At 39.9% G+C, this 14,424-nt stretch overlaps 1 protein-coding gene across 1 annotated transcript in view; it reads right to left on the bottom strand.

Annotated features, from left to right (window-relative positions):
• Positions 1–26: 26 nt before the first annotated feature.
• Positions 27–14,424, bottom strand: part of acap3a (ArfGAP with coiled-coil, ankyrin repeat and PH domains 3a) — a 114,205-nt gene continuing 99,807 nt past the window's right edge. The window contains exons 16-25 of the mRNA XM_072367257.1: positions 13,370–13,439; positions 12,817–12,911; positions 12,508–12,725; positions 12,177–12,266; positions 11,919–12,011; positions 11,599–11,825; positions 10,772–10,881; positions 10,075–10,185; positions 9,911–9,972; positions 27–398 (exon numbers count right to left, since the gene is read on the bottom strand). Coding sequence (XP_072223358.1) covers positions 292–398; positions 9,911–9,972; positions 10,075–10,185; positions 10,772–10,881; positions 11,599–11,825; positions 11,919–12,011; positions 12,177–12,266; positions 12,508–12,725; positions 12,817–12,911; positions 13,370–13,439 — 1,183 coding nt within the window. The 3' untranslated portion in view covers positions 27–291. The remainder of the gene's footprint in view (positions 399–9,910; positions 9,973–10,074; positions 10,186–10,771; positions 10,882–11,598; positions 11,826–11,918; positions 12,012–12,176; positions 12,267–12,507; positions 12,726–12,816; positions 12,912–13,369; positions 13,440–14,424) is intronic.

The raw sequence follows: 14,424 nt of genomic DNA, 5'->3' as shown, positions 1-14,424 counted from the left end.
ATATATATTGGCCGATATATCGGAATATCGGATTTTTAAATCACCAAATATTTGTATCAGTATCAGCCTTAAAAATCCCATATTGGTCGGGCTCTATTTAGTTTTAACAGACTTTTAATGTGACTTCTGTGGATATCTCACTGGAGTACAACAGAGCGTGTAGTAGTATATTATGATATTGGAACCTTTTGGAATCTCCTTGGGTTCACTTGTTGTGGTACCCCAGCTCTGACTAATGTACAGAAAGTTTCTCTGCTCAAGTTTTATGTCTCTCTCCAGATGCTTGGCCGACTATCTGAAGGAGTGTCGGAAGTGCAAACTCCTTCGCTTCAGTTTCTCTGGATTGTGGGATGCCATGTGGGAAAATTCCCGGAAGATGTCGAGGTACGTGGCGTCTCCTGAAGGAGAAAACAACAGGAAAGAACGGTGAAAATCACAGCCTGAGACCTGGTTTTCTTTGAGCAATCTAAACATCCTTTACAATAAAGTTAAGAATACAAGTGGAGGTGTAAAAACAGCGGAGGAGCCTCATGAGTGAAGGGTTAAAAACAGGCTGAGGCACCATGAAGCTTCCTCTCTTTCAGCTTTCCAAATACAGAGCGTTCACCTTTTATCATTTTCATGGCAACTGCTGAGTCTACATCCACAACACTCTTTAGCTAATGCAAAACAACAACAAAAAAGGAGGAAGTTTCTTACCATTACTTTATTTTAACCTCCACTGTTTGGTGTTTAGAAGCAGCATATTGAAAGAAGAGCTGAGACTATTGTTGCATTTGTCAATTTGTTGAAAGCAAATTAAATTAAAAATAGATTAATCATTTGAGTTTTAGAAAATAGTCAATGAACAGTCACTTCTGAAAATATTCCAGAGCCTGGGGCAGCAACGGAAAAGGCTTGGTCACCCCAGTGCTTGTATTTTGACCTGGGCACTTCCAGCAAAAGTTGATTTGTTGACCTCAGAGCTCTACTAGGATTACGGACAGTTAAAAGCTCAGATAAATACGATGGGACGAGGCCGTTAAGAGCTTTAAAAACAAACATTAAAATTTTAAAATCAATTCTATAAAGGACAGGAAGCCAATGAAGGGAGTTAAGAACAGGAGTGATATGTATATGTCTGTTAGTGTTGGTTTAAAGACGGGCAGCAGCATTTGTCACAAGTTGAAGGCGACTGAGAGAAGTCTGGGAGACACCGACATAAAGTGGATTGCAGTAGTCTAACCTTGAACTTATTAGGGCATGGATGGCTAGAAAACATTTTAACTTTGGCCAGGAGACGCAACGGGAAAAAAATAGTCCTGACAACATTGGTAATTTGTTTGTCAAACCTCAGATGACTGTCAAATGTCACTCCCAGATTTCTGACGGTTGAACTGAGCTTTGAAGGGGGTGCTTCTCAGCAGCAAGGACTGTTACACTAAACTGCAGAAACCTAAGAATAGGAAATTGGTTCAGATTTCTGCAAAACAACTTACAAAAAGCCAAGACATCAATGGGGTGGCTTAAAGGCATGTCTCTGAATAACCCCGTGTAGCTCAGTCAGAGCCTAGATTAAACCCTATAGAACATCTGCTGAGAGTACTGAAGATGGCCTCTCACATCCAATAAGCAAAATCCTTCCAAAGACTTACCAAACAAGTCTTGAAGCTCTAATGTCTGCCAAAATTGCTTCTACATACAGTAGTACATAAGTTATCTGTGAAGTCACGTTTTAACTTAGTCATTTAACGGCCAGTTAGTCATTTGACTTAGTCAGTAAGCATCCAATTCATAACACTAAATTGTGCAAGTGAAGGCAACCAAATATTTTCTGAAACACAAAGAAAGCTTACAAATTCAGATAAAAAGCTTGAAAGAGTAAAACAAGCAGCATGCAGAATAAAGCATATGCAATGTAGACAGCTGATAGGGGATGGTGCTGAGCAACTAAGAAGTTAAAAGGTGTCAACATAAATACCTAAATCTAAGAGGTAATATCTAAATAGGCAGTCTGACAAAAGACAAGCAAGACTACAGATATGTACAGCAACGTAGGTTTAGAAGATTTTATTGTGGACAGATACCTTACAAGAGGTTTGTTGTGAAGGTCAGGGAAGCCCTTCTTACTCTGGATAAAAGTAATTTGTTCATAAGTATGCAGCATGTAAGGTTTTCATCAAACCCATTACTCCTACAACACCTCAATGTTAATTATGCCATGAAGTGCTAGATATCTGTTCCATCGTTAGTGCCCATGTTAGAAATATAGTTTGTTTAGAAAGTTAGTACAACTGTCAAAGCATGGGAAAGATGTTTTACAAATGAAGCACAGATGCAAAGAGAGAGGTTAGTGTTTAGCCACACATTCTGTTTATTTTCAGTACAATTTTAGAGCATACTAGAAGGAAACATGAGCATTAGGTAGTGTTAATATGCACAAAATCTCTTTCAACATTTAAAGAAACTGTACAGATAACAGTCAGAGAGAGAAAAAAAAAATTTTACAAGCAAGAGAGTTAATAGTTTTTTGGTTTATATACAGTCACTGTAGACACACCAAGCTATACAAGATAGAATCCTTCAATGGCTGAATGCAAATCATTGTTTTATTTGTCACATCAGTCATCTTGCAAAATTAATTCACTTTGCTGTCCACCAACAAACAAACAACAAAATACACAAACTAAGAAAAAGATGCATTAAGTAAGGGGCAGTGTTCAAAGTGCTTTGAATCTATCACTGGCAAAATAAATAAATAAATAAATACATTTAAAAAAAAAGGGGGGGGGGGGGTGTAAGCGAGCTGCTTTTTGTTTCACTGCCAAATCATTTGAAAGCTTTTAGTTGGCAAATACAAGTTGAGGACTATGCACATAATTTGAAAAATCAAGTGGGGTTATGCAATCCAAGCCTTTCCCTAAACATAACAAATCTTTCACTTGATAACTTATTTGAAATGTCAACCATGCATGTTTTGGCTACACTTCAAACTTTCCGAGAGTTCGTCAACTAATTTTAATTTCAAATTTCATAGTGGGGTGGCTTAGTCAAAGAATTGTGTACTTTATGATCAAAGCATGAAATTTGTTACGGGTATAGCTGATGACATTCTAAGAAGAATTAGATATTGGGCCATTGTGGATTTTCAACATTTTAAAAAATTCATTGACATTCATTGGGGAGTTGATGCCCCAGTTAGTTTACCATACATTATATTAAGAAGTTACTACTTGAGTAATACATTATGTCATTGAAAATCCAAGATGGCGGCTGTGGTTAGCATGATGGGTTTAATTGGAATTGCGACAGTTGTGCAGATTGACTTGATAAGCATAATCTCCATGCTGAATAGTTTTTTTTAGAATACCGGATTCAAATCCTCATCTGAAGAATATTCTCGATACCCCATTATTGCTTACAGTCAATTAGTTTAATTTTGCTTCTAATCTCACAGTGTGGATGTTCCCCAACATCCATACCCTGAATTATTGTTTTGTATGTAACTTCATAAAAGTCTTGAAGCAAAACTTTATTTCATGTCAATAATGTCAAAACACAGCCAGGGCACACTGGTGACTCCACTGCTGTGAAACTCAGCATGGGGTTCAGTGTCAGCTAAATACACTCTGCTTTTACATCATGCTTCCTTAAGTCAATAGTTCAGTTTTCAATCAACTAATCTACCGGTTGTGGTGACAGTTCTGTGGTGGTGTAGCTAATTTCCTAAAGGCTACTTAATGTTAGCCCCACATTTTAGTGTAGACTTAAATGTAGTTAGATAGCCGCACATGAATTGACAGGATGTTTCAGCACGGGAGAGCCGAGCCAAGGGTAACGGGGCTTTATACGACATTCATATAGTTACCCAGATGGTGTACAGATCGCACAGGAATTAAATGACACTGGATGAACGATCGGACTAGGTGTAGGGTAATGTTTATCCGAACCTAGTTGCATCCCATACTTTAGAATCAAGAAGACCAGATGACAGTCGTTATCATGACCAATCAACAAGTGTCCAAGTCTCATTCATCAAGGATGTCTGCTCACTGATCAGTGAATTTGAAGACCTTGGAAATCCTTTCAAAGAGGAAAGTAAGGACCTGATTGCACTTCACTCCAAAGAAATTGCTGGTCCTTCCGCTGTTGAGGTAGTCAGGAAAGTGAAGCGTACAGGAGAGCATCAATTTGAAGCTTTCACAAGAGAGTGCCTTATTGACAGAACAAAATCAGTGGATATTCTGATTGCACGTAATAAGATGGTTGTTTTTGGCAATTCAGCTGTCAGGTGAGTATAAAAAAACAAGCAGCAATTAATCTCTGTAAAACAAGACATGCAGCTGTTTTCAAGGCTTGCTTGCCAGACCAGAGATGGAAACCTTCATGAGTTTTTTAGACACAAGAACCAGTCATGTCCACCAGCACTGTCAGATGGAGGTGGTCTTTGTCTAGGTGGGAAAAGTGACCTTCTTTCGTGCCTGGAAGATGTTCACAGTGCATACTCTGACAGTCCAAAGGTCACCTGCACAACTATAGATGGGGCAGCCACCATCCAGATGCTGAAACCAACAGATGTAAAGACATTCAACAAATATGCCCACAACATCTTCATCCCATATCTGACCAGAAAACTTAAAAGTGTGACCAGGCTTGATCTGTTTGTGGGACCGTTACTTGACTGATTCTTTGAAAAGAGCAACAAAAGCTAAATGTGGGAGAGGGATGCAGAGGCGTGTAGTAGGTGCTGCCACCATTCCCAGGAACTGGCAAAACTTTCTTAGAGTTGACAGCAATAAAACATAATTGTTTGCCTTCCTCTCTGATACCCTGATCAAAGGGTATGGTTATGACCAGGATGGCAAACAACTTGTTGTTACAGGTGATGTAGAAGTCCTCAGCAAGCCACCACTGCCAGATCTGTGTTCAGTTTCTCCATGCACTCATGAGGAAGCTGATAGACGTATGTTGTTAGATGTGGCCCACGCAGTAAGAAATGGTCACAAGAAAATTATGATTCAAACAGTTGACACTGATGTTGTGGTTCTTGCTGTGGCAGCAGCCCAGAAACTAAAGCCAGATGAGCTCTGGTTGGCATTCGGCGCTAGAAAGAGCTTTCGGTACTTAGCAGCCAATTAAATTTCTCAGGGCCTTGGTACGGAGAAGGCATGTGCTCTTCCAGTATTTCATGCATTGACTGGCTGTGACACTGTGTCAAGCTTTGTTGGCCATGGGAAAAAGACTGCATGGACTGTATGGGGTGTCTTTCCAGAGCTCACACATACTCTGGTAAAACTGTCATTCCACAGGAAGTAATGGCTACAATAGAAAGATTTGCTATTCTGCTCTATGACTGAACAAGCTCATGTACAGAAATAGATGTAGAAAGAAGGAAGTTGTTTGCAAAGAGGCACAATGTGCAGTTAATCCCTCCAACAAAGGCTGCTCTACATGAGCATGTTAAGAGGGTAGTATATCAGGGAGGCCATGTATGGGGTCAGATGCTGTTATCCACACCAGAGCTACCTTCTCCGTACAATTGAGGTTGGTCCAAGACACAAGAGGGTTATTATGAACCAATCTGGACATGCCTTCCAGATGCAGGCCAGTCCAGCTATGAACTTGTCTCCTGCAAATGTCAGAAGGGTTGTGTTAAACAGTGCAAGTGCAAAAAAGCTGCCTTAAACTGCACAGTCCTTTGTTACTGTGAAGAGTAGTGCTGACGTATCCCATGACAGAAACTATATTTGGACACAATCATCAGTTTTTTTGCATTGATAGTTATTGTGAAAAATATGTGCTTTGATACCAAGATCCACCATATCATATTAATAAACACAACCTTGTTGCAATTATAATTTTCATACCGTTTAGGGCATCTATCTTGAAATTTCAATTATATATACACATATATGTATACATACATGTAATAACTCCGAAGAGCTATGTATAGTAAATCAATCAACTAACAAGATCATTAATGTCACATTAAAACCAACACCAGTAAGATAATTAATCAGAAAACAGTTATCAATCCCAGCCATTTTGAAAAATGGCCATCGCAAAAAATTGGCCATCACGAATTTTCCAATATGGCGCCCATGGCCATTTTTTGGGGGCTGCCTTAAACCACAAGTGTACCAAATTTCATGCTTTTATCACAAAGTGCACAATTCCTCTGAAACTCTCAGCTAACAGACTCCACAATTAGTAATTTATACTGCTACAATGACATTTCTTTTGGGGATAAAAAAAATTTGTTAATTACTTCAATTCAATCAAATCATTAAATTGTTGATTGTAATACCTCTAAAGCTAATTGAGCTATGGCCATGACAGCTCAGTCTTTAAGAAAATAAATTTGGTGCTAAAAATTAATCAAAGACTAAACATTATGGAACTGTGTTGATATATTATAAGGTACTTCATGTCCTGAAAGGGACCATACTAATGAGCTGTTTACTAACACTAAGTGCTAGAAAGCATTAAGCATAAGTAAGTTTGTGGGTGTGGATTTTTTTTTCTCCTGAAAATCCCTAATTGAACTTGATTACACACAACTGTAAGAATGAAACATGAGTTTCATGAGGCAATAAACCGCTCAGGAAAAGAAAAGTACTCAATGTTCGAAGAGTGACTGGCTAATGCTAGGAAGTTAGCTCTTTACCTTGAAGTAACTCATCATCAAACTTCTAAAGCAAAACAGTTCATATCACGAGAAAACGATCTTTGTTATATCGACATAACGAAATAATTAATTGGTTATCACGAGAAAACACGACTTTGTTATATCGAGATAACAAGTCGTTATCACGAGATAACAGTGCATTAGAAAAATAATAATCTACGGCCATTCTCGGCTTCCATAATTACACCTAAAATCTGTAAATGTAAAATATAAAAGCCTTTATAAAAGCCTAATATAAAAGCTTTTGCACAGTCCTTTTTCATTTAATTGTTCGTGTCCTCCAATGAAAAACGGAAATGGTAAAAAAAAAAAAAAAAACTTGCTCATGACATCCATGCACTGATGTTATGATCTGGCAGTGTATGATTGTGGATATCCAGATTATTTAACAATGCTAAATGTTACATACTCATATTCGCTACATTGAGTGGAGAAGTTAACAAAAACAACAGGGCTTTGGAGAACCAGGGCAACCATGCATTATAAATAAAGAACATATGTAACAGGCCTAGTCATGATACAACGGACTGCCATAAACACCAATTTTAACAAACAAACACTGTACATATAGTATACTTTGAGTGATTTATCAAAAAAAATCCACCTTCCAGAACAGAAAAACTCAACCGACAAGTGATTCAATATGAAGAAACCGTAGAGAACTTTAAGGAGCGCTTTATATTGGTTTTGTGTGTGTGTGTCAGAGAGTGCGTGCTCGGTAAATAAACAAAATGTATCCAGCTTAAAAAAATATCAACTGCACCGTTGTAACAAATAATAGTATTAAAAAAAATACTGATTATCTGTAGTGAATTACTCATTGCACACAATTTCCATAAATTAAAAAAAAAAACTGAAATCGCTGTTGGTCAGAAAAAGTGCATCATCTTACTTTTTAATAAGCATAAAAAGCGTCATGTGATCAAACTTTCGGTCAGTCTGGAAAAATGATTCCAAAGATCATTTCCTACTTTTCTCTCAGTCACAGTTATTGCTAGCTTCATCTTATCTCTCATCACAGCCGTGATCTTCAAATAAAGTGCTGCAGAGCTTCTGATTAATATATCAAAAAACCATGAGCACAGGTTTGATTGATCGTGAGTTAGCTAGTCAAGGAGGTCTTATGTGGCTCATCCTAATGAGCCACATAAGACTCAACATGAATCCTGTAAAAAGTTTTTTCGTTTTTGAGCCTGGCAAAAGAAATGCACAGAAATCAGCTGTCTGGAATGGACATTTTGCTAACTGCATCAGGAAACATCTGATTCAAAAACTTTCCTCGTCGGCTTATGGGAAAGACGCTGGGGACTGTTTTCTGTTTAGCCTATGTTTGTGCTGTTGAGTCATTATAAAACTAGATTAGATGCATGCACAGAGTGCAGCACAAGTTCATTGGGCCTCATGCAAGAACATTTTCGTATTCTTATTCTAAATTTCTCTCTTTTTTCGTATGAAGGTCTCATACGAACATGTCACGTCAGATTCAACAAACGCTCTTAACTTCGGAAAAGTGTGTAAACGACCTGTGTAAATGATGATTGCCACCTATGCGTATTTAAGTGCACGTGCACGAGGATAGCAAATTTGCATACTCCAGGCGCAAAAAGTTTACGGGCTCTGAGATTGAAGTTCTGCTTTCAGAGATCCAAAAAAGAAAATCTTCTTGCATGTTGTCTGCCTGGGCTGGTTCAGGTAGTGGGAGACCCTCGTTCATGGCAATATTGTGCAAAACTCAGTTCCTTCTATGGGCTATAGAGCAGTTTGCCCCCCCCCCGCTGTATCGATACACATCCACCTGGCCTACTAGTGCGCACACTAGTGCGCTCCACAACAGTATGGGTGCTTTGATGCGTATATGTTTGCAGTCTATTGTTCCGATTATGTTTGGCAGTCCAGCCATGGCATGAAAGTCCGTCTTAGTTGTACTTGTTCGACAGCGGTGTATGGGAATTTGATGTACCATGGGTGATAAACTGATGAGAGCTTTGATGACCAAGAGTAGCACACAACACACAGAGGACTGGGACACACCCGATCTCTCCGATCTCCCTCTGAAAAGTTCTCGTGGCCAAAAATCCAAGGGTGGTGAGGACCTGGACGTGTGGTGGAATTGGGTTTGATTGGCGTGTTTCTCTCTGGAGTTGTGGCTCTAGCAAGCTGCATCTTTGAGGCAGCACAGTCCTTGGCAATCTACACTTACACTTCTCATTGACCTTTTTATATACAGTCAAATTATATACAGTTAAATTAAAATTAATCTTCAATTAGTGCATAATTTAAGCCAAACAAAATGTCAGCATAAGCCAAAATGTAAATGTCAGCATAATTGTGGGGTATAATGTATATATTTATTTATGATATCTTCAAAGTAATTAAATATACAATCCATTAGTCAAGTAAACTTGATTTGAATAACAGACTATTTTACGTGACTCCTATGACAGGTCTGGATCACTCGTAATTCTGTTCGTACCTGAAAGAAAACTCAAAATACAAAAAAATTGGTGAATGCGCAAGTTCTCTTAAATCACTCGTATGCACGACTTATCTATTCGTACGAGTGGTTCTTGCATGAGGCCCAATGTTATTAGTTAGTGTTCAACGGTGGCACAGACACAGGTGTGAATGAAGTCTCCTTGGAAGTAGGATAGTGTGCATGTGGTCATCATTCCAAAAGTGATGACTTACAAACATCTCATTCGATCAAACAGCTAAAACATTCTCAACCACACAGCTGCTCTTCTTGTATTGATGTTGATCTATGTTAACTGGAGTTTCAGGACTTTCTGTGTTTTGGTGCTGCAATTTCTAGTTATGCTTACAGCTAAACTAGGCAGTTACATTTCCCTTAGATCATTAGGTGAGGTAGCAAGGGCGAGATTCCCCAGATCACTAATGCAGGAAGCACAATAAAGGTCAAATCTGACATCAGTAAAGGAGATAAACACTGAGCTGCTCTTGTATCCTGAGAGTGTGGCTGACTGCTGGCAGGTTTCTGGTCTAAAAGTCAACAGACTGTGCAGGGGAGAGGAACACGACGTACATACTGATGTGGAGAAAAAAATAAATCTAAAAAAAGGTCTCTTTCAGACAAGCAACATGTCTCAAAATATCTATACTAGCACCCCCTGCACTATGTCACCCTGTTTGGACTTAATCAGCAGTCCACTATATGGAGACAGATAAACTCCTGAATGCATTTCTTATACTGCTGCTCAGTGGGGCTGCTGATTGGGTATTGACCTGGTTGTCCGAAGGGACCCTCCGACTCACGCATCTCCTCGTTCATCCTGGCCAGACGCAGCCTGAAGAAGAGACAGAAAAACAAGAGGAGGAGCAGAATGTTGATTATATGCCAATGCAGGCGTAAACAACTGAATCTACACCATGTTTGTTAATGAACATACAGTGTGACGATATCTGCATTGGCTTGCTGCACGGCTATACATAAAGGGTCCTGGCCATCTTCATCGCCATCTTTCTGCGTAGCTCCCCTTTTGAGGAATAAACAAACCTGCCTGGAAATATAAAAGAAATGGGGATCATTAATGACAAGCACACGATCAACCAGATTTGTCCTCTCCGAAGGCGTGTGTTCAGCTTAGCAATCCAAATATTTTATTTTCTAAAACTGTGTTTCAAGCCTCACAGTTGGTGTGCGCAGGTTCTTTTTAAAGAAACAGCTGTGAAAAAATTAAACCTGTAAATTTGCTATCAGTTCACGAGTACAGTTCAGTACACTCAGGAGTTTTGCTGCGTTAGTAGTTGCATTAGTGTGTGCAAAGCGACAAGGAAATATCAGTCCTACAACTGTCAATGATGTAAGTTAAAGCCAAAATAAACTTAATATCTAGTTCTGTAAAGACGAGGTCAGCTGCAGATTTGGGTGACACCACGTGAAAATTTTGTCGTCCAGACTTGTTTCTCCAGTTTCTGAATTTAAAGTGCACGAGGGCCACGGTTTCAGTCATACCGAGTTCAGCTTTATTGAACTGTAATCCATTTGTGCAGTGGTAACAAATGTTTTTGCAACCACTTCACACACTGCATCCAGCAGAGATGCAGCAGATGGAGTTAACAGCTCCTTTGATGCTCATGACTCACCCTGTGTGTCCCAGATATGTGGCATGATGCAGGGGGCCCCTCCCTCTCGCGTCCCTTTGGTTGACATCAGCAGTGTTCTGGAGCAGGAACTCACAGGTGATCAATGAACCCTAAAAAATAGTTACTATTTAGCCGGATATTCACAACAAAACTCTGCTAAATATTCAGGAAAACAAAGCAATGTAAAAATTAATATTCACACATTTGTATTAGCTAGTTGAGGCCTTCTCTTTTTCAGAGTCTTCCTCTTTTGAGACTGATGAGAACCGCCCATCCCTCTGAGTGTAAAGGTTTTGGCAGCCAACATTAAAAACTGTTGGTGATATGACCAATATTTCACATGCTTGTTTTTGTAATAGCCATTACCAGTGCTGTACCAATGGTGCATTCAATAACAAAATAGGAAATTCTAACTTCTGACTGGAAAAAAAATTAAAGAATGCCATTTGGAGATCAGATTTCCTTGTCGTGATATGGAACATTGATATATTGTTAATTATGAGCATCATAAAAAACTGAAGTTAGATGGAGATACAGAGGTTGGATAAGTTTGAGAAGTGAAGTAACTTTCCCCTGAACGTCTGAACATTTGACAGGATGTCACATTTTCAGAGCTATCGGGCCCAAAACAAAATGCCAGGGTTATGATTTCTTCCAAGTTTTGATGTGGTGGTGGGTTTCAACACTCAAATATGAGTATATAAGAAAAGGGTGATTTTTCTATAATGTGACCACTTTAGTGTTTATGGTCCATCACTAATACACAAACTGAGACAAGATGCTTCTGGTATGAGTATTTTCTGGATGTGCTTTGCTGACTAACTCACCCCAATCACAGCTTGTATGAGGGGTGTCTTTCTTTCGTCGTCATTCTTAACCGAGTTTACATCGGCCCCATGAGCTAATGCTTCAGCCATGACTGGCAGGTTGCGTGCTTTCGAGGCTTTGTAGAGCAGCGCTCCAGGATGGAGCTCCCTCACATCTTCCGGGTCCAACGTCTCTGCCTCCGCCTCCTGCTCAGCCTCACCACTCGAGTCTTCGGACACCTCACACTCTGCAGACAACCCAACCAGAGATCCTCATGAGGCTTCCCAAAACATGAAAAATTCCTGTACTTATTATGTACTGTAAAATGTTCTAGACCCACCCTCCTCTGTGACGCTGTTGACCACTGTGCCTAACACCAGGATGTCTGAGCTGCTGTCGGTGCTGCCGCCCAAGCCGCTGTCACTGCTCAGACCTGTCGGACCAGGAGACGCCACAACATGGACACATTATTCAACACTGTCTCGTTACAGGCTGATCAGAATTCTTTAATTCATGCACAGGCACGTGTCAACACATGATTCAAACATTGTATCCATATATATTCATAAGGGCGTGAGTCAACTTGTGAGTTGCTTACTCCGAGGCCCAGATCCTGTGTCAAAATAGGAGAAGAGAGAATCCAGTTCATCTGGACAAAATAGAGACTCTCGTCTGAACTTGGCAGCTGCTGTCAAACAAACATAGGAAAACAATACAAGTTAGACCACAAAGCAGAACCATTCGTAAAATAATTTTATATGTTATTGTCCTACAGTCTACTCTATTTTTTTTTTTTTTTTTTTGTACAGCCCAAGAGAATATGTACACATAATTTTGTATAAAGACATCAAATATGGAAATTATCAATTATCAGCTGCTGTGGGCCACAACTCGAATGTGAAACAAATTAAACTCCTCATCTCACACACCTGTGGAGAAGGTGGACAGTGAGGTGCTCCCAGGCTCTTGTTGGTATCTTCGCCGTGTTTTGGGTGCAGTGGTGGCACTGTTGTATCTCCGACACTTCTTCACGCTCCACTGCCGCTCCGACTTCCTCTCTCCATTGATGAGTATCTCCGTGGAGCCCAGCTTATTCAGGAATTTCTTCTCCACATACTTCGCCTTAATCCAAGCCTCTTTTTCTTGCCTGCACAGGAAAATGCCACATTAGATTTTAGCTCCTCAGAATAAGATACTTTTGTAACCACGGTTGGCTGTTTTTTTTAATACATTCCTACCTTGAACTGGATGGTAATGGCTTCTTCAGACCTTGGTCTTTATATGAGCCTTCATAGATGTGGTTGATGACACTGTTTCCGAGCTCACACATCAACTGCAATTGGGAAAAAAATAGAAATTATATTAAGATATTAAGGGTCTTCTCACTAAAATGGTGACCTGCAGCATTTCACTTGTAGCATTTCAGCTGCTGCCTGCCACCTGCCCCCCTTTCTCAAGACACATTCATTCCAAAGTGTGAGGTGGCCTTCCTTAGGTTGAAAAGCTCAGATAAATCGTTTTTGGGAGGGAGTTTGACTGTTATCAGAAACTAGTTCATACCGAAGAACAGACCATTTATGCATTTACTTCAGTGTAGATATATAAAAATAAGACCAAAGTGTGATTAACTTCGCTCACTTCTCATGTTTGTACGACATTGAACAACATAATTACAATTTAATAAAACCAAGCAAAAATGTGGCACATTTCCTTCAAACTGCAAACAGAGGGGAGGCTTAGTGTCTCAGATTTTGGAAACTTGTGCTCTAAAGTAATAACAGAAAACTATACCTTTAATAATTCTGGTTCCCAGGAGTCCAGTGTGAGTGAGCGCACCTTTGAACAGTGAACCCCAAGACTCCTGCAACAAAAGAAACCCCAAAACATATTTTGAGTACAAAAAGAAATGTTGCTGTACTGCGGTCAAACAACTTAATGGTAAAGGTGGAAGACTTTGATATGACTGTAAGATTCCAAATGAAGACCAAGTCAAGAGAACAAAGGCAGCTAATATGAAAATAGGAAGTTGAACAAATGACTCGTACAGTTTGGGGTTGTGCGATGACCTGCTCTGAATAGCTACAAGTATTATTCCAGCCTCCTAATGTCATGCAAATCACTGTCTGGTATCCAGGCAACAGTTCCACAGTCGGGAAAAAAACCGCATTGGGACAAAAAGCCTCGTCTGACCTCCATGGGAGAGGGAGCATGAATATTCAGCAGGTGGAAGCACACTCAGGAGCAGCGTTTGTGAATACATGAGCAGCAATGACCGTAACTTAAAAAGAACACACACAAGTGCTGAAAATAATTTATTTCACCGTGACACCTCGATGGCTAAAACAAACAAGAAAAAGACGCAATAGTGTGATGTAATAGTGCAGTAAACCGATGTGGGTCATGAAGGAATCCGATTTTCCACAGCATGGCACCTTCATTTAGAAGCTTTACATCCTCCAGATCTGTCAGTGAATTCAACTCTTGAGCGGACTCAATGAAAACTCAAACTCAAAGCCCAACTGATCCAATAAAGCAAAGTACTGCACTTTAATCCTTCAGCAGTGTGCAGCAGAATGTGCTTGCCTTCTTTAGCAGCACAAGGTTGAAGTAACGCCTGGCACCTCTTTCAGTGTTCTGAGCCAGCAGCTGCACAGCACATGGCAGTAGGATTCATTACTTAAATCCACTTAAAGGTACGCTATTTGTAACTTGCTTGTTGGAGCTACACAGTGCAGTGGTTTTACATACAACTATGTAAATGCAGTTAGACCCCGTTTTCCCGTTCTGTGGTTAAAGGGGAGTGTGTAAAAAGAGAAGGCTGAAAACCGAGGGTGCCTTCCCCTCAG

Source organism: Leuresthes tenuis, unplaced genomic scaffold, assembly GCF_036924035.1.
Source record: "Leuresthes tenuis unplaced genomic scaffold, fLeuTen1.0.hap1 SCAF_16, whole genome shotgun sequence".
Lineage (NCBI taxonomy): Eukaryota > Metazoa > Chordata > Actinopteri > Atheriniformes > Atherinopsidae > Leuresthes > Leuresthes tenuis.
Note: the sequence above shows the minus strand (reverse complement) of the source record. Positions and strands in the feature narration are given on the sequence as shown.